The 19391-nt window shown below is 39.8% G+C and overlaps 1 protein-coding gene across 27 annotated transcripts in view; it reads left to right on the top strand.

The window, feature by feature from the left end:
- Positions 1 to 19391, top strand: part of PARD3 (par-3 family cell polarity regulator) — a 674940-nt gene that overhangs the window by 112329 nt on the left and 543220 nt on the right. For all 27 annotated transcript variants that reach the window (XM_045466945.1, XM_045466943.1, XM_045466952.1 and 24 more), the window contains exon 2: positions 7902 to 8003. In XM_045466945.1, coding sequence (XP_045322901.1) covers positions 7902 to 8003 — 102 coding nt within the window. The remainder of the gene's footprint in view (positions 1 to 7901; positions 8004 to 19391) is intronic.

Genomic DNA, 19391 nt, shown 5'->3' with positions numbered 1-19391 from the left:
TTTGGATGGAAAAGTGGGAGGCAGAGGAATGCACTTGCCATTAAATAGTAGATAATCCCTCATTGTGATAGAGGTCGCTATTTTATTGTTCAGCATAGCTATGATTTCTGACCATCTGTGTTTTCTACAGAAGAAAATCTGTTTAATGTCAACAGTGTTATTATAACAAAATTGAAAATGGGTCCTATGGTTTGAGTTTATATGGAAGGTTAGCGTTTTTGAAATGGAGCTAAGGTAGATAAAGTCAAAACTGCATGTATCATGACTATTTTGAAATACCGATGATTCATTTTTAAAAATGTTTATTTATTTTGAGAGAGAGAGAGCGAGCGAGCAGTAGAGGAACAGAGACGGAGTCCCAAGCAGGCTCTGCACTGTCAGTGCAGGGCCTGATGCAGGGCTTGATCCCATGAACTGGAAGATCATGACCTGACTGAGCCGAAATCAAGAGTTGGATGCCCAACTGACTGAGCCACCCAGGTGCCTCCATTTTTTTTTTTTTTTTTTTTTTAAGAACTATAGAACAGTTTTTAAAAATGTTTTGTTTTGGGGGCATCTGGGTGGCTCAGTTGGTTGAGCATCTATCTGACTTTGGTTCATGTCTCATCGTTCGTGAGTTTGAACCCCACACTGGGCTCTTTGCTGTCAGTAGGGACCCTGCTTTGGATCCTCTGTCCCCCTCTCTTTCTGCACCTCCCCAGCTCACACCCTTTCTCTCCCAAAAATAAATAAATATTAAAATATTTTGGGTTTAAGTAAATTAGATACTTATCAGGGGAATCTAGAATTTCTATTGCTTGTAGTCTTCTATTGACTTCAAAAATGAAATGTTTTCTGTTTGTTATGTCATTAACTGCATTTGTCTTGCCCAGCTAACTATCTGATAGGAGTGATGAATGCCCACTTCAGGTTGTGTGCCCTGTTATTTTCAGGAATTTTTCAAACTGTTTCTCTCCAGTGTTTTCATTTCCTAATATATTGGATGTGCATAGTCAGAGAGTACTGCTAGGATTTTTAGGAAAAGAGTAGCACCTGCTCCCTGAGAGGTGGACTTTTCCAACTCCTGCACTTGATTCTTTCGATATTACCTCCATATTTCTGTGTAGACTTCTTATGTTACTTCTTTTTTTGTTGTTATCATCTTCTTACATAATATGAAAGGTTTAACCCTGTTTCACTGCTGCACGTGTGCTTTGCCTCCATTCTGTCACAGCCATTACTTGGCTGTGTTTCTGTCTGAGAGAGAGGTGTCTCTCTCTCTCTCTCTCTCTCTCTCTCTCTCTCTCTCTCTCTCACACACACACACACACACACACACACACACTTTTTAGACCTCCTTCCCTTGAAAGTAGTTATAAATTTGATTAAATATTTGATGTTCATGTTATTTTCATTATTAAAAGCTGCTCAGAGCTGAACTGTGTATGAGAGATACATTGATGACATTTTCCTTACAACTTTTGTGTTTCTCTTGAAATAAACAATGCTTTTTCCTTTGTTTGGTCTTCTATAAATTTACAACCAGTTCTATTCCAGGTTGGCCAGTTGTTAAAGTAACATCTTGGGGGCGCCCGAGTGGCTCAGTCAGTTAAGCATCCGACTTGGGCTCAGGTCATGATCTCACGGTGAGTTTGAGCCCCACATCAGGCTCTGGGCTGACAGCTCAGAGTCTGGAGCCTGCTTCAGATTCTGTGTCTCCCTCTGTCTGCCCCTCCGCTGATTGCACTCTGTCTCTCACATTGTCTCAAAAATAAATAAACATTAAAAAAAATTTTTTTTAAAATAAAGTAACATCTTAGTATTTACAGTGAATACTCTTTCAGCTTCATCTTGAAGACCTTTCATTTGGAGCTTCTGGGCTGCTCCCATGTGGACTGGTTACCTTCCACACCCGGTGCCCAGCTGACATCCTGGATCAGCCTCACCATTATCCTGGGAGTTCTCTTCTGTGTTTTGTCTCCTATTTTCATATGCCATGCCATCCTCATTCATGGTTTATTTCCGTGGAACACATCTTCCAGTACTTTCCTGAGAAAGTGCAGAGAGAGTAATTTTTGGAGAAGTTGCATTTCTAAAAAAAATTTTTTCTACCTTTCCACTTTACTGATAGTTGTTGGATGAGGTGTAGTATTTTTGGTTGGGGACCATTTCTCTTAGGAATTTTGAAGACAGTATTAACACCACTGTCCTCTGGATTCCTGTGTTGCTCTTGAGAAGGCCAAACTTGTTTTGATTCCTTACCCATTCATTGTGGTACTTGTATTTTACTTTCTGGACGTTTTTTGTTTTATCTTCTGTTTGTCTTTTTTGTTCTGTTCTCACATGCCTTGTTGTATGCCTGATTTCATAATTTGTGTTGGGTTCTCTAAGGGCCTTTTAAAAATGGAAACTCTTGTCATCCTGGGGAACTAACTTGAATGGTTTTCTGTTGTTTTTCTGTTTTCTCAGTTCTCTTTTTCTAGAACTTCTTTTATTCAGCTGCTTGACTTACTTGACTGGTCTTCTATTTTATTGCCCATTTTTATAATCTTCTTTTTTCCATTACTTTTTGGGGAGATTTCTTCAACTCTTCTCAGCTCTTCTAATGACTTTCTACTTGCAGTGGTTTCAACTTTTCTAGGAGCGTTTTGTTTTGTTTTCCTCAATTTCTTTCCTTTTCTCTTTCCCTCCCTTTTCATCTTCCTTTGCCACCTGGCTGTAACATGAACTCTTAGGGTATCAATGTTGAATTTTTTGTGACCGTCTTCTTTTATATAACCTGTTTTTCTCAATGTGTGTTTTCTATTTGTTTGGCCTATATTCCATCCTTCGAGCTTTTTTCCTCAGGGTCTGTACCTCTGTTATTGGCTGAGTAAGAAGTGCTGACTATAACAGAGACCACAGGGTATGGGCAAGGGCTTGAAAGCTGGAGCTGCACAGGAGGGTCACCTGGTCTTTTGTCTTCAGGTGGTCAGATGCCCAGGGAGAGATCTTCCAGCCTTTTGTCTAGGTGGCCTAAACCCAGCTGCCAGCATTCTGGGAAAAAGTGGAAGCAGAGAGCTGGATTTCTTAGCATTCAGTATGTATATGTTCACTCATCTCCTCCCATTTTCAAGTACCTCTGCAGGTGTTCTGCCTCCGTCCCCCAGTTCACACCCCTCGTCGTACCCTCTCTGGAGAGGAAGTCTCCAGGATGCTGCTGGGGCCGTCACGGTGCTGTGTGGAGTCAGGAGGGAAAACTGGGACTTTGCTTCTGAAAGAGACTTTAGGCTGATCCTGGTGTATTTCCACCCATGTTCATTCCTGTCTCCCGAGGCACTTGGTTTCCCCCGTTCCAGAGCCGTGTAGGGCCCTACCGAGGAAGTCACATTGCTGCCTGGTTTCCACATGGTCAGCTTGGGGCTCGCTTTCTCTGGCCTGCCTCCGGTACTTGTGTTCCCTGGTCTCCCTCTGTTCTCTTTGTTTTTTTGTGGGGCTATACCTTGATGAATATGTATGTACTGCAGTTTCAGTGGGCTTTCAGGATGGAGGCAGAATACATCTCTTTGATAGGAGGTTTTTACCTGCCATTTTTGTTGTGGAGCCAATTTTATGTTCACAATGTAATGAATAAACTCTGCTGCCCACACTTGCCCTCCCCCGCCCCCCCCCCCGCCCTCTTCCTACCTGTCCTTCTGCTGAGAATGAGTTCATGTTCTTCCTTCCTCCAGCCTGCTCATTGTAAACCTTTCCTGAATCTTTCCAAGCAAAATTAATCTTGCCTTCCTCTGAACTCAATGCATTTTTATGTCTCTTTTTCTTATGACACATGGTCTACCTCTTTTTAACTTGTTTATGTCTTACCTGATAAGTTTTAATTTCTGACAGCAACGATTGTTGCTTTGCCCTGATCCAGTGCTTTGCAAATAGTAAATAATTAATTTTTAAGTCAACATAATTTTTCCGTTATCTTTTCATGGTCTTATGTACATATATATATTCTCATTTGAAAACATGACAGGATACAGACCATCACCATTTGCACAGTTATTGCAAGAGTAGGGTATTGCTGTTGCTAATTGCAGATACTTTTCTTGAGACTTGTATGGGTGAGAAACAGGCAGCAGGTGTGTATTCCACCAGGTCATAACTCACAGAAGCTCATGGCTCTTTGGCACAATGTGATGATGCTCTCTCTACAGGGCTAGAGAGATTTCTTTATGGAGCCTGTGTTTCATTAGAACTTTCCTGGTACTGTTTTCTCTTACTGTGTCCTGGAATACAGTGGGCACCAGCATCCATTGCAATGGGCATTTTATCAAATTATGCCTGTGCTTTCATTCTCAGCCTGTCTTAGAAATGTTCCCTCCACTTCTTTCCTTCCAGACTTAGGCCAGGTCTCTGCCCCTGTTCTCAGTCTGGGTGAGAAGCAGTGATTCTTCATGTGGTTTTGTCCCCAGATTTCTTCTCTGTAGTTGGCCCCATCCTTGGGGAGCCTTGCCTGGCCAGGGCATTTGCTCATCCACTTGATAGATGAACTTCATTCCTCGTTTCTTGCTCATGTGTAATGGATCTTTGGTTGTCATGGTAATATTGTTGTTAGTGTTTAAATCTTTGGTTATTTTTAAAATACACACCCTAAGTGAGACAGATTCTTCTTATTTTTTTTAATTGAGTGTTGTGTCACGTTTGCTTTTTAACCTAATGACAGGTATACTTATTGTAGAATTAGTGTTTATGGGTATTTTTAAGTGTCTTATCACAACTCTTTGTTCAATTACATTTCTAAGTTTCTGTAGCTGGGACAACAATGATTTCTGCTATTAATATTTCAAACTTTGTAGTGTAAACTACCAAAGTAGAGTCAACAAATACGCTCTTTTTAAGAAAAGTTTTCCCTATGGGTTCTTCACTATTCTGTTGAAAATACAGCAAATCCTCTGTTTATTGATAGAGGATTGTGTTGATGAAAGCCAGTGAAAATCTCCTGAGAGACTACTGTTGCAGGGAATTGTATTTCTCAGTGGCAAACATATCCTTCCTGTATTTTATACTCTTGTGGGAAGAGGTCGTTTTTATGTGCCCTGCTTAGATCTGATTTTTTTTTTTTTTTTTTTTGTATAGTATGCTCTGTTGGGATTAGTGCTGATTTCCTACTCAGTGTTTTCTCTCCAGATAGTTTCTATTCACGTATTATGGAGTGGCATTTAATAAATGCTGGCCTGATAAGTGTTTTGACATGGTGTTGTCATGGCTGCTTGGCATAGCTGACCATTGAATCAGGACCCTTCTGGAGGCAGGAGACAAAGCTGGATCTCAAAATTAGACAAGCCTTGATCAGATAGTTGAAAGATTATAAGCCAGGTTTATAGAGTATTTGAAGGGGGAGGGAATAATTAGTGGTATGACATTCTGCTGATAGACCAAGGACAATGAGTCTCAAGAATGGACCATTGCATTAAGCAACATGGAGGCAGTTGGTAACCTTGATGGATATTTTTGGGAGTGTGGTGGGGAGGAAGCTTCACTGGAACAGGATTATGAGAGAAGAAGAATCTTAGGCATCAAATCTTAAAAAACTTACACTGTAAAGAGAATCAGAGAATTGGGAGAGTGACTGGAGGGTAAAGTAGGGTCAGTAGAAGTTTTGTACTATTATTTTAGTTTGTATAAGATATATTAACAGCTTTTAAAGGCTCAGCGTTTACACTGAGTACTATTTTCCATACTGCTATGGTTTTCAGAAACATTAATGGTGAGGCTAGAGATAGACTTCTAACCTGTCTTGGGGGCTTTCTGGTCAGGAAAGGCTCTAGTAGAAGATGATGACTGGGGTGTCTTGATGGGTCAGAAGGGTTAGCCTGAACAATAAGGTGGGGCTCCGAGGAGTGGAGGCCTCCATGGGGGGCAGGGAGACAGTGATGCAGGACTTAATACAGGCTGTGAAAGGGGAACTAACTGATGGAGAAAGGCTGGACCACAGCAAGTTCTAAAATACAAAAGTTAAGAGGTTGAGAAATTGCTAGGAGGGAACTTATTTCGAAGGAGTAGCTAAAAATATTCTGGAAAGGCTGTAGATTATGACCTTATATGGAGCGAGTGTGGAGGATTGGGAAGCTTAAAGAGCAGGTTTTATAAGTCACATTTTGGAGGTCAGTCTGCTTTGTGTATGAAAGTTTTTTAGAAATGAATGTTGATATTTAAATTGATTAGGTCATCCTACAGCTTCCTTGGGAAGAGGAAGGCAGGATGGCCCTGTTCTAAGTGGCTATGGAATGATGGTTAAGGTATAGCTTTCTTTATTCACCTGCAGGATATTGATTATTCCTAGTTTCCCTTGGAGGGTTAATGCCATTTGGTAAGGAAGAGTAGGGATATAGTTCGTTTTGGGACTTTTTTCTTTGATGGCTCAACAAATGTAGAAATGACACATTTTGGAGCACTACTGGATTCATAGCAACAGGTGTCCCTAAGGACTCTCTGGAGGACACTGTAGTCAGGGAATCATGCAGAGTAAGGCTCAAGAATGAAGCTGGATGCCACAGTGTGTGTGTGTGTGTGTGTGTGTGTGTGTGTGTGTGTGTGTGTGTGTGTGTGTTAGTGAGAGAGAGAGAGAGAGAGAGAGGAGGGAGAGATGTGTGCTGTGTGTTTTACAAATTTAGTCTCTCTGTGTTCTAGATGAACAAGCAATTTGAGTACTGACTCCTTTGAAAGAAATCCAGACAAATGAAGGTGCAGAGTAACTATAGGCTATTTGCACTAGTAGTTTTTATGGTAATGTTTAATAACTGAGAAATAGGGTCTGAGCTGCTTTCTGTGCTGGTGAAAAAGTGACAAGGATTGACAATTCCATATTTTTTAGAAGTGTTTGTTTTAGTGATCCTTAGGTGTTAGACATTCTCTTGGAGGGCTTCCTATGGATATGAATTCCTTGGCCTCAAGGTGTGAGTCAGTCGATGTAGGCTGGGGTTCAGGAACCCTGGGGAGGGGCAGAGAGAGAGAGGGAGACAGAATCTGAAACAGGCTCCAGGCTCTATTCTGTCAGCATAGAGCCCAATGTGGGACTTGAACCCACAAACAGTGAGATCATGACATGAGCTGAAGTCTGGTGCTTAACCAACTGAGCCACCCAGGTGCCCCTCAAGTATTATTTTAAAGTATGGTTTTATATTATCATGTGTATGGATATGTATGCGTGTTTGCATATGTGTGTGTTTATATGTGTGTGTATACATATTCAGGTGTGCACACACCCAATGAAGAAGTGTGCAAAATTTAAAATGGAGTCCTCTATCTTCCTTTTCTCCTAATCCCACTCCCTAGATATAACCACTGAACATTTTGGTGTAGTATTTTTGGGGATATTTTTATATGTATGTATACAGTTGTATCTAGCTTTGTTTTTACAAAAATAGACTCCAATCACACACATTGTTCTGAGCTTGCTTTGCTCACTAATGGCATTGTCAGCATTATTCTGTATTAATATATTTACACCTGTTTGTAGGGCTTACTTTGAGCAACCTTCTTTTTTTCCCCCAGATAGGCTGTGACATGAGTTTTTCAGACATGTGATAGATGTTGCTTGCTTATTAGAATATCTGTGTGGATTGGATTGAGAGGATTAAAAATTATTTTGTGGTGGACAATGGGAAACCGAGTATACTTTAAGAAACCAATATTTTTTATGCAATGACTTGTGCTAGTTTCTGTAGTTCCTGTTATAACAATGTCTCAGCAGCTCAGCCAAAGGAAAGAGTCTGCTTTAGTCCATCATAAAAGAGAAATTGACAACAGCAGAGACAGGAGACTACCTGAATTTTCAATCAATTGCAATATTGTTGATTCCCTTTTATGGGCAAGAAATTATCACAGTTTAGCTTGTTGCATTTCCTTTGGTGATGCTAACTTGCTGTATTTGGTGTTTCTGTTCTTCTCTACAGGATCCAAACTACTGGATACAGGTGCACAGACTTGAACATGGAGATGGAGGAATACTAGACCTTGATGACACCCTCTGTGATGTAGCAGATGATAAAGACAGAGTGAGTTCACGTCCAGGGAAGGCACTCTGGATGCATTTAGTGAAGATTGGAGAGGGAGCGGGTAGATTCCTGTTGAGACACATAATTTAAAGAACCTTAGGGCCACTCATGATGTATTGTGAGACTTCGTTACCCTGAACTCTAGGGTGTAATGCTTTTCTTGACACCTGGACATTATTAGGTTTACTATGTCTTGGAATTTTAAAATTGTAGCTTTTAAATAGAAGTATCTTTAAGAAGTTCCTGTGCCAGTTTTTTTCCTTTTGTTTTAACCAAACCTGACATCTTTCTTGACAACAGAGGTCCATTTCAGGGTGTGATAACGCAAGGTCTCTGAGTTCTATCCGAGCGCTGGCCTATCCCAAAAAGCTGGCCTGTGCAGCACACTGGCTGCAGAGGGGGCAGGTGCATCCCAGGCCTCCTCCCGGTGTGTGCTCCGCTTTCAGAAAGCCATACTTTCCTCAGTGTTGCTCTTGGTGGGCTTTCACACCGCAATGCCATCCTCAGTGTAGTATGTGACTTTGGCATTGTGAACGTGGCACTTTAGTGTCCTCCTTGCACCCACCCTTTTGTCTGTGCTCTTAAAGGGAATGAGGAGGAGGAGGAGGAGGAGGAGGAAAAGGAGTAACATTCAGTATTTTAAGAATTTGTGACAGGGTATTTGGCTCTGCACGTAGAAGTCACGAGGTGACAGGGCTTGAGCAGCCTTTGGCCACACTTTAGGGAAGGGCTGCCAGCTGCACATAGAATGTATCATCATGGGGTTGGAAGCTGGCAAAGTTATCTAGTACTCTCTCTGGTTTTTCCTGGAGAGATTTCTCTGCCTTCTTCCCTCTGCCTGCCCTCTTCCTCTCCTTCTTTTTCCTCCTTCCTCTCTTACCCTGCCTTTCTCTCCCTTCCTCCTCCTCCTCCTCCTCCTCCTCCTCCTCCTCCTCCTCCTCCTCCTTCTTCTTCTTCTTCTTCTTCTTCTTCTTCTTCTTCTTCTTCTTCTTCTCTCTCTCTCTCTCTCCCCCTCCTTCTTCCTCCCCTTCCTCTTTACCCCCCCCCCTCCCCCCCCATTGACCCTTTGCCTCATCCTCCCTCTTGGAGGACTTGGCTGGGAGCTGGCTAAATGCAGCTATCATGTCTTCTCTACTCCTCCTTTCTCATAGCATAGTGCCTGGTTCAGAATTGGTGGATGTCTTCTATTTTTTCTTGAAATCTTAAGGAAGATGAAAAATTTCATGTATCAAATGGTGTGCAAATTCAAGGATATTTGATTTACTAGCACCTGCCATTGCAGGATTTGTCCCTGTAGCTCCTGTAGTCCAGGAACACATTGTGTCAAAAATGCAGAACTTTCTGCCCATTTATGATTTGCTGCTATTTCTCTTGGTGTCACTTCTCTGTTTTGTGCTTTTCAGTGAGCCAGGGATAAGGTGACTCTCAAATCCTTTTCCTGCAGTTCACTTATCTAGAGACTTAAATTATAGTCAATTTATTATGTGGTTCCACTTCAAAGCTTAAAGCAACGGTCAAGGTTTATAAAGAATTCAAACAGGTGCCCTTGGCCAGCCACAATATTACAAAGAGATGTACTAGGTTGTATTAATGTTTCAATATTTTCCTTGTCCCCATTTCTTCCTTCTTTTCTTCCTTCCTTCCTTCCTTCCTTCCTTCCTTCCTTCCTTCCTTCCTTCCTTCCTTCCTTCCTTCCTATAAAAATCATATAGCTTCTTGTGAAGAAAAGGAACCTATAAAGAAGGAACTAATCACTTGTGATCCCATTGCTGCCCAAAGCTCATCCCTGTTGTTATTTGAGTGGGCTTTGCATCCTGACTCTTCTTTTTGTTTAGATACAGATACAGCTCTTTTTCTTTTAAATAAAAAGGATTGCATAGTAGCCTGCCTTTTCTCTTTGAGTTGATTATAAATATATTTCCATGCTCATTAACCATGGCTATGCCAACATAGCTGCACATGGTATTTCATGTTACGAATTTATGGACTCTGGTATGGTACTTGTTTTGGTTAGTTAGTTACTGTGGAGAAAGCTGAGGTGGTCATCTGCGTACTTTTGTCTTTGGCATTCTTGCATTCTAAGAACGCCTGTATTTATCCTCCTGTGTTTCCTTTTTGATTGTGTACAGACTTAGGATGATACCAACTTGAGGCAAAACCTGCTTCATGCTTTGACTTTAGGCCTTTGAATGGAGTGAATAAAAGTTAGTTTATAAGATGCTTCTGTGGTGTGCCTCGCTCTGGCGTGTTGCTTGGAGTAACCCTCCGTGGACTTTGGCTTGTTGTATGAGTGGGAAGGGGGCTGTGTCAGTGGGAAGGGGGCTGTGTCAGTGCTCCTGAGAACACCGAGCTCAGTAGACTCATGTACGCTCAGCACCTGCAGTCATGCTTTATGACACATTACAGTTTCTCACCCTTCCTCCCGGCACCTTAACCAGCAAATACCTTCTCCACAGTATTCCCATTTTGAATAGGTAGAGTATTGAGATGTAGATGTTCAGCAGTATGATTAAAAAAAAAAATCTTTTGAAATATGCTATTATCTTAGGGTTAGTATGTGGCATTTTGGTGGATGATCCGTGTGTCCTTGAAAAGTGTGTTCTGCGGTTGGAGGGAGTGTTCTATAGAAATCACTTAGGTTAAGGTGGTTGATACTGTTGTTTAGGTCTTTGGGGTAATTTGTTACTCAGGAACGGAAAATAATACTCTTCTTTCAACACAATTAACTATTAGGTCACACAAAAGAATGGAAGAAGAGACAAACTGAATGGTCTTCTAAAATAGTTGCATATTAAAATCAGAGGATACTTAATAAACTGTGTTTAATTTTTATATTTATGTTATGTGAATTTGATGACAGATCTGCATTTTTTTAAGTTTATTGACTTATTTTTGAGAGAGAGCGAGAGAGAGACAGAGACAGAGAGGGGGAGAGAGATAGAGACAGAATCTGAAGTAGGCTCCAGGCTCTGAGTTGTCAGTACAGAGCCTGACACAGGGCTCGAACTGTGAGATCATGACCTCAGCCAAAGTCAGATGCTCAACCCACTGAGCCACCAGGCGCCCCCAAATCTACATTTTTCTAGAATCTTTTATTGCATTTCCTATTCAAGTTAAAAGATCCTTTAACCTGAAGAAGAATGTTTTATATTTTTTAACGTTTTCATTTTTGAGTGCAAGTGGGGGTGGGGCAGAGGGAGGGAGACACAGAATCCAAAGCAGGCTCCAAGCTCTGAGCTGTCAGCACAGAGCCTGACACAGGGCTCAAACTCACAAACCATGAGATGCCCTTAAGAATGAGCTTCTTAAAGGACCCATTTGAAGTTGTAACTATAAAAAATATAATTAATAATCCAGAATCTCACCACTTACATTTATGGTATTGTCAGATGCATTATTCAGATTGAAGGGTTGCATGTAGTCAGTTGTATGGCTCCTTTCCATGGCTTTGAAATTTGACTCTGATTTAATCATCCTGGAGTGTTTTCAACTATTTTTGGCAGCTACTCTGAGTAAGGATTTTGACACCTGTTTTGCTTTTAGGTTAAAACAGGCATTGCAGTTCTTTTAAACAATAAAATTCCCCTAAAAGTGACCTGCTTAATGAAAATGTGCTGGTGCATATTTAAAATGCAGATACCTAGCCTAGGCAGGCAGGATCTTTGGTAGCCAGGCTTGGGCATCTGTGTTTTATAAACCCTCCAGATGGCATTTAGGCTCACTAAACTTTGAGACTGTGCTTCAGTGGCCCTGCCATCAGTCTCTGTAATGGGGAAGTTTCTTTCAAAAGTGTAAATGATATACCTGCTCACTGTGAGTTTGTGAAATTATGAAAAATTATTTTTTATAGAGGGATACTAGATTAAGAGGTAATAATTCAAATGATAGCAAAAGAAATTGAAGTACCTAATTAGTACCTGATTTTGCTCATTATCCTTTAATTATTAGAGTTTAATGCACAAACTGAAGAAGTTTTCTTTTTTTTTTTTTTTAATTTTTTTTTCTAACGTTTATTTATTTTTGGGACAGAGAGAGACAGAGCATGAACAGGGGAGGGGCAGAGAGAGAGGGAGACACGGAATCGGAAACAGGCTCCAGGCTCTGAGCCATCAGCCCAGAGCCTGACGCGGGGCTCGAACTCACGGACCGCGAGATCGTGACCTGGCTGAAGTCGGACGCTTAACCGACTGCGCCACCCAGGCGCCCCGAAGAAGTTTTCTTTTATTGCCTATATGGTTCCAATGACTAGGATTTTACCCAAGTTTATTCAAAATGGTATCCGCATGGGTTGTTTTGGCTTCTTGGAGTAGGTTTGATTTTCTAAGACCTACAATATTCTAGATCTACTTTGGGCATGTAAATATGCCCTGATTTGTTTATCACTTCTGTGCATTGCTGCTTCCCAGTAAAAGGGAACAGAGAATCAGAGTGTGTATGCTGTCATGGTGTTTTATTTACTCTTAGTATCTAATTCTCTGTTTTCTCAGCTGACATTTTGCCAAAGAATGAAAACCTGAAATGGTTTTTATATTATCTAGAGCACCTATTAGAACAGCTGTAATGCATTTGTCTATATGAGCTTTCCCAAGTGCCAAGCCATTTGTTGTCTGAATTTCCTTCCAGTGTGGTCTTCCTTATTTATTATTTTAGTGAACCTTCTCGCAGTTCTCCTCAAATTGGTCTAGGTCCCTCCTGTCATTCCTCCATGTACTACAGTAAAACTTGAAATTTCCAAATAGATTACAGAATAAAAATGTTTTGTATTCATTTCCCTTTGCATGGCAGTTGCTTGAGACTGTGAGAATGTTAACAGAGATTTCAGGCAGACTGGTGAAGGGCTTAGAGTTGGGGAGAAGGGCACTTTTGTGTGCGTGAGCAGCAGGAAGAATGTCTTTTTCTTCTACACGTCACTGTCTTCCTTTTTGTATCTTTGGTGCTGAAGGTGACATAAGATGTGGTAGCAAGCATTTTCTTTGTCACACTTGGGTGTCATTTTGTTTTGATCAAGAATGATGTCATGTGTGTGCTATTTTGGTTCTGACCTTGGGAAATATCTTCCATTATCTGTTCCTTGCTCTTTGTGGAGGAAGGGTTGAATGGAATAGTAATTTAAACTCTTTCTGAAAGTTTGTACAAGCTTGAGCAGTGGACACTGGGTGCCAGACACTATGGAGGATTGTTGTGGGGACTGCTGCTGGTCGGGAAGAACCCAATATTTTTTGGGGGGCAGTCTGGCTAGTGTCTCAGCATGTTGAGAAAAGGAGACTTGAAAAATTTATTGGAATCATGGGCAAGCACTAATTTCTGCATGTAGAATAAAGCTAGTACAGAGGCACATATCACACATTTTCATTATTCTCCTCATTGTTAGATAGCTTCTAACTTATAAACTGATGTCATTTTTGTGGCTCTTATGTTCATATTACTGCCCTGTTAGATATTTTCTTTTTTTAAAGCACTTTTTTTTTTTTTCAACGTTTATTTATTTTTGGGACAGAGAGAGACAGAGCATGAACGGGGGAGGGGCAGAGAGAGAGGGAGACACAGAATCGGAAACAGGCTCCAGGCTCCGAACCATCAGCCCAGAGCCTGACGTGGGGCTCGAACTCACGGACCGCGAGGTCGTGACCTGGCTGAAGTCGGACGCTTAACCGACTGCGCCACCCAGGCGCCCCGATATTTTCTATTAGTATTGCCAAAACGTGTTGTAGTAAATCTTGTTTTTGAAATATATGCATGGCACAACCTTCAGGTAAGGAACATGCTTTAATTAATTAATTAATTAATTAATTAATTTTTAATGTTTATTTTTGAGAGAGAGAGCGAGAGAGCAAGCAAGCGAGCATGAGTAGGGGAGGGGAGAGAGAGAGAGAGGGAGACACAGAATCTGAAACAGGCTCCAGGCTCTGAGATGTTGGCACTGAGCCCAGTGTGGGGCTCGAACCCACGAACCGTGAAACCATGACCTGAGCCAAAGTTGGACACTTAACCAACTGAACCACCCAGGTGCTCCAGGAACATGCTTTAATTTTAAAAGTGCATTATTTTCTACTGTTTTAGGTGTTATTTTTTGCTAACTATGTGTAAATCATTATTTTACTTGTTTTGGCATCAAGCCATAAAAAAATCAGTGTCCAATGAGGTGATGGTACAAGCGTATCCTGGTTATCTGTGGGAAACATGTACATTTGTACTTTAAAAAGGGCGTTTATACATTCTGTGCCCTCGTTATTGATAATGTGGAGAGAAGCAGTCTGTTGTTTTTATACTGAAGGCAGTCACAGTCTGTACAGTCTTCAGATGAGAATGGAGAACATATTTTTGGATCTGGAATAAGAACTGTTAAAATGAATTTATCTGGTGATACCAAAGTGAGTTTTTAAAGCATTAATAAACTTTGCTCTGTGAAGAAATGGCTTGCTGCTTAAATTACAGTGAGAGCTCACAGCTCATAATTACAACAAATCTAATTTTAATTTCTTTAAAGACTTGATTTTTCTCCTTATTTAAATCATTGCCAAACAAGTGTCTGATAAGAGAAAGTTTTGAGATTTTAATTCCTTTGTTGTCAAGACCAAAACACTAAATTTCAGCAGAGGTCAGTTATTTTTAGAATGTCCATATCCTGGAGATAGGAGTGGGCTGAGGAGTTCCTAGGATAACTTTCTTTTCATCCTCCCCTCCCCTTCCCCAGTTAATTTCTTGCTGAAGACTTGGTCTACGAATACATTCCTTTACTTATTACTAAATGTGTGGGAATTTTTGTGAACTGGGATCTCATCATCATCACCATAATGCAGCACATGTAATAATTTCCTTTGAAAGATAAAAACACTATTAGTCCTAATTTTAGTTAGTCTAACCAATTTACTGAGCACCTATTATGTGCCAGGCATCATGCTCAGTGTTATGTAGTGTGAAACAAAAATAGACGTGGTTCCTCCTTTCTGGGGCCTCATGGTGTATTGTGAGAGTTGGAATTAATCTCAGAAATGAAGTGTAGAGTTACCAACAAATAATGGTCTGAAGAAAAGGAAAGGTGCCAATGGAAGGTGGAATAAAGTACCCCAACCAAGTCAGGGTGAAGCAAGACTTGCCTAAAAAATATGATCAAGCTGAATCTGAAGAGCAGGTGAATGAAAATCGGGTGTTAGGTGATCAGATTTACGTTTGAGAAGTGTCTCCCCGGCTGCAATATGAGGATGTGTGCACAGGAGGCCGAGTGGATGCAGGGTTACCAGTTAGCACATTTTGCCGTAGGAGGTGTTGGATTGATGGAGGCTGGACCAGGTGCAGATGGTGGGGAGGAGGTAGATCTGAGAGTGATTGACTCGGTAAAGCCTGGAGGTGGGCTATTCATTAAGGTAGGGAATGCTGCAAGGAGGCCAGCTTTGGGACAGGGTGGGAGATGAGGGATTCAGACTTCATTTAGTGACTTTGAGTGCTTTGGAGGTGGGTTGATGTTTGGAATTGAAGTGCAGATAAATTCATGAATCAGATACAAATTTGTCGACAATCAGGCCAAGCCAACATATGAAATACCATCTAATTTTAGTAGAAATAATTATGTGTGTCAGAAAAAGCTTGAAGGGACACACTGAAAAGTATCAGTAGTTATCACTGAGAGTGGAGTATGTGATTAACTGGGGGTTTTCTGATGTTCTGTTTTGTAATGTCTCCTTAATTCTGTGTCTTCCTAATTCCAATATGTGTCTTCCTATTCCAATGAAGCATTAGGCATTGCTAAATATAATTTAGAATAGGATCACCTTTTTAAACTTTAATGTGAATTGGCATAGGGAAGGACTGATTTAAAGAGTTTGGTAACTTGGAATTGAAGTGATTTGTATAAATAGACTTCATTAACTAGATGACTTGATTAATTTCCTCCTAAATGGAGTTATTTTAGTTAGGCTTTAAAGAAGAAAATATTTAAATTAAATGCTGAGTAGAGCACCAAATGCTAATTAATTAATTCAGAGAGATTGTTTCCCAACAATTAAATATTTTATGGGTACTGGTTTGCCCACAGCTCATTGATTTGTGGGTGGATGGGTTGGGGAGTGCAGGGCCAGGTGTAGCAGAGGTGGTGGTGATATGGAGTGCTTGTAGAAGGAACAGAGAAGGGGGCTCAGCCTTCTGCATGAGCACTCTATTGGAAAGGCTCTTCGTAAGCATTAGTTTTGAAATTGGGGACAGCCTGCACAATATTGGCTGGTCATGAGCTTTCCTAGGGAAAGCAGCCAAGACTTTGCTTGAGTAGGGGCACCCAGAGTCAGAAAAAGTAGGGGAAAGAGTCTCACACTCTTTCAGTTATCATATTAGTTGTAGGCCAGGGCTTGGTTCCTTGGTTTGGTGCACTTTGTTTTTATGGTACTTCATCAAAGATGGACATATTGTTTGGTGGGTAAGAAGCCACACTGCCTGTGTTTGAATCCCGGCTCCATGACTTTTGTTACTTTATGAGCTTCAGCAAATTACTTAATCTCTCTAATGTCAGTTTTCTCATCTCTAAATAGTGGGTAATAATTGTACCTACCTTGTAAGGTTGTGTACATTTAAGTTTAAATCTGGGAATTTGTGTTAAGGTTTCAGTGCTCTTCGGCAAAATAAGGCCCCAGTAAGTGGTAATTGTCATCATCATTGTTTGTCACATCACTACTACCGCCATCGTTAAATTTAGTTAACATTCATTCTTTTAGTACTAGTTTCTAATGATTTACAAACAAATCACACTATCTTAGATATTTTTTGTAAAAAATTTCTATCATACTTATTTTCATTTGCCTTTTTTTAATTTAACATTTCTATCAATTTGAAAAGAGGTTGGTAATATGTACTCAGTAATGGTTGTTGGAAGAAATACATTATTTATTTTCCGAATCCTTGGCATTTGAGGATTTCCAGGATACTATCAATATGCATATCTTTCTGAACAGAAAAACAGTGAAGATCCCAGTTTCAATTTTTAGTGTTTGAAAGCCAACAAGGACTGTATTGTTAAAAAACAAAACAAAACACAAATAGACTTGACATCAAAAGCAGAGTCAACAAAAGCAAAAATAAATAAGTAGGACTACATCAAGTAAAAAAGCTTCTGCTCATCAAAGGAAACCATCAAAAAAGTGAAAAAGTAACCAATGGAGTGGGAGAAAATGCTTGCAAAAAATATATTTGATAAGGGGTTAACATCCAAAATGTATAAAGAACTCATAGCATTCAATAGCAAAAACACAAAAAATCCAAATTAAAAAATGGGCAGAAGAACTAAATAGACATTTTTCTAAAGAACTCTTACAAGTGGCCAACCAGATATAAGATGAAGAGTTGCTCAACATCACTAATCATCAGGGAAATGCCAGATAAAATCACAATAAGCTATCACCTCATACCTGTTAGAATGACTATCATCAAAAGAGCAGAGATAACAAGTGTTGGTGAGGATGTAGAAAAAAAGAGAACCCTTATGCACTGTTGGTGGGAAAGTGAACTGGCGCTGCCACTATGGAAAACAATAGTCTAAAAATAGACTACCATATGATCCAGCAATCCCACTTGTGGGTATATATCTAAAGGAAGTCATTATCTCATGGAGGTAGCTCCACTCCCATGCTCATTTCAGTGTTATTCACAATAGCTAAGGTATGGAAGCAGCCTAAGTGTACATCAACAGATGAATGGATATGGAAGATCTCACATCTCTCTATGTGTGGAATATTATTCAGCCATAAAAAAGAAGGGTACCTTGCCATTTACGATAACATGAATGGAACTCTTTGAGGGCATTATGTTAAGTGAAATAAGTCAGAGAAAGACACATGCTATGTGATCTCACTTACATATGGAATTTTAAAAAGCTGAACTCACAGAAACAGAGCCTAGAATTGTGGTTACCAGAGTCTTGGAGCTGGGAGAAAAGAGGTGATTTCTGTTAAAGGGTACAAATTTAAGATGAATCTAATGTACGGCATAGTGATTATAGTTAATAATACTATATTAAATGCTAAAAGTTGCTAAGAATAGATCTTAAACATTCTTACCACAAAGAAGAAATGTTAATTATGTGATGTGATGCAGGTATTAGCTAACACTAAGGTAGTAATCATTTTGCAATAGATAGGTGTATCAAATCAACACGTTCTACACCTCAAACTTATACGATGTTGTATGTCAACTATATCTCAATACAGCTGTGGGGGTAGAGGGTGGGGAGGCAGACCTTATTTTCAGTTTTAAAATATTACCTGGTCGACAGTGACAATTCTCCAGAAAAATAGCACATCTCAAAACAAGCACTCCAGAATAAATGCTACCAAAAGTGATTTATAATAATTTGTGTCTTTAAAAATATTTATTTAAAATTTCCCTTTTGTATCTTGAGTGAAATATGTAAAACTCAACTTTTTGTGTATGTAATAAAACATTATCACACAAAGGAAAAAAAGGAGGACGATGGATAGCTTACTTTCTTCTTTTTCATTAATATTACCTGAATAATTTCAAAGAAGTAATTATATATGATACAGAAGATCATCCATTCATTTATTCATTCACACAAGTATTCATAAGGATACAGATTATATAAAAAGTACCAGATTTGTTTTCCTCCTGGATTTTATATTGGGGGAAGAAGAAAATTGGCAGGGCTTTGTACTCTTAGATCCTTGTATAATTCCAGAATAAATCTAATAAAACTAAAAATATTTTGGAGCTATTTCAAGCTAAAAAGCTTCTGCACAGCAAAGGAAACCATGAACAAAATGAAAAGGCAACCTACCAAATGTGAGAAAGTAATTGCAAATCATATATGTGATAAGTCTAATATCCAAAATATATAAAGAACTCATACAACTCAGCAGCAAAAACAAAAAACCCCTGAAACAATCTAATTAAAAAAGCGGCAGAAGCCCTAAATTGACTTTTTTCCAAAAAAGATAGAAGATGGCCAACAGATATATGAAAAGATGCTCAGTCTTATTAATCATCAGGGAAATACAAAGCCATAATAAGATGTCCCTTCACACTTGTTAGAAGGACAATTATAAAAAAAGATAAGAAATAACAGTGTTGGTGAGGATGTGGAGAAAAGGGAACTCCCGTGCACTCTTGTGGGCATGTAAATTGGTGCACTATGGAAAACATATGAGGGTTCCTCAAAAAATTAAAAATAGAACTACCATATGATTCAGCCATTTTACTTCTGGGCATTTATCTGAAGAAAGCAAAAACACTAGTTCAAAAACATATATTTGGCATGTTCATTGCAGCATTATTTACAGTAGCCAAGACATGGAAACAACCTAACTGTCCACTGATGGATGAATGAATAAAGAAATGAAATCTTGCCATTTGTCACAATATAGGTGGGCCTCAAAGGCATTCTGCTAA

Source organism: Leopardus geoffroyi, chromosome B4 (assembly GCF_018350155.1).
Source record: "Leopardus geoffroyi isolate Oge1 chromosome B4, O.geoffroyi_Oge1_pat1.0, whole genome shotgun sequence".
In the NCBI taxonomy this organism is placed as follows: Eukaryota; Metazoa; Chordata; class Mammalia; order Carnivora; family Felidae; genus Leopardus; species Leopardus geoffroyi.
The sequence above is the reverse complement of the archived record's forward strand: the minus strand, read 5'-3'. Positions and strand labels throughout refer to the sequence as shown.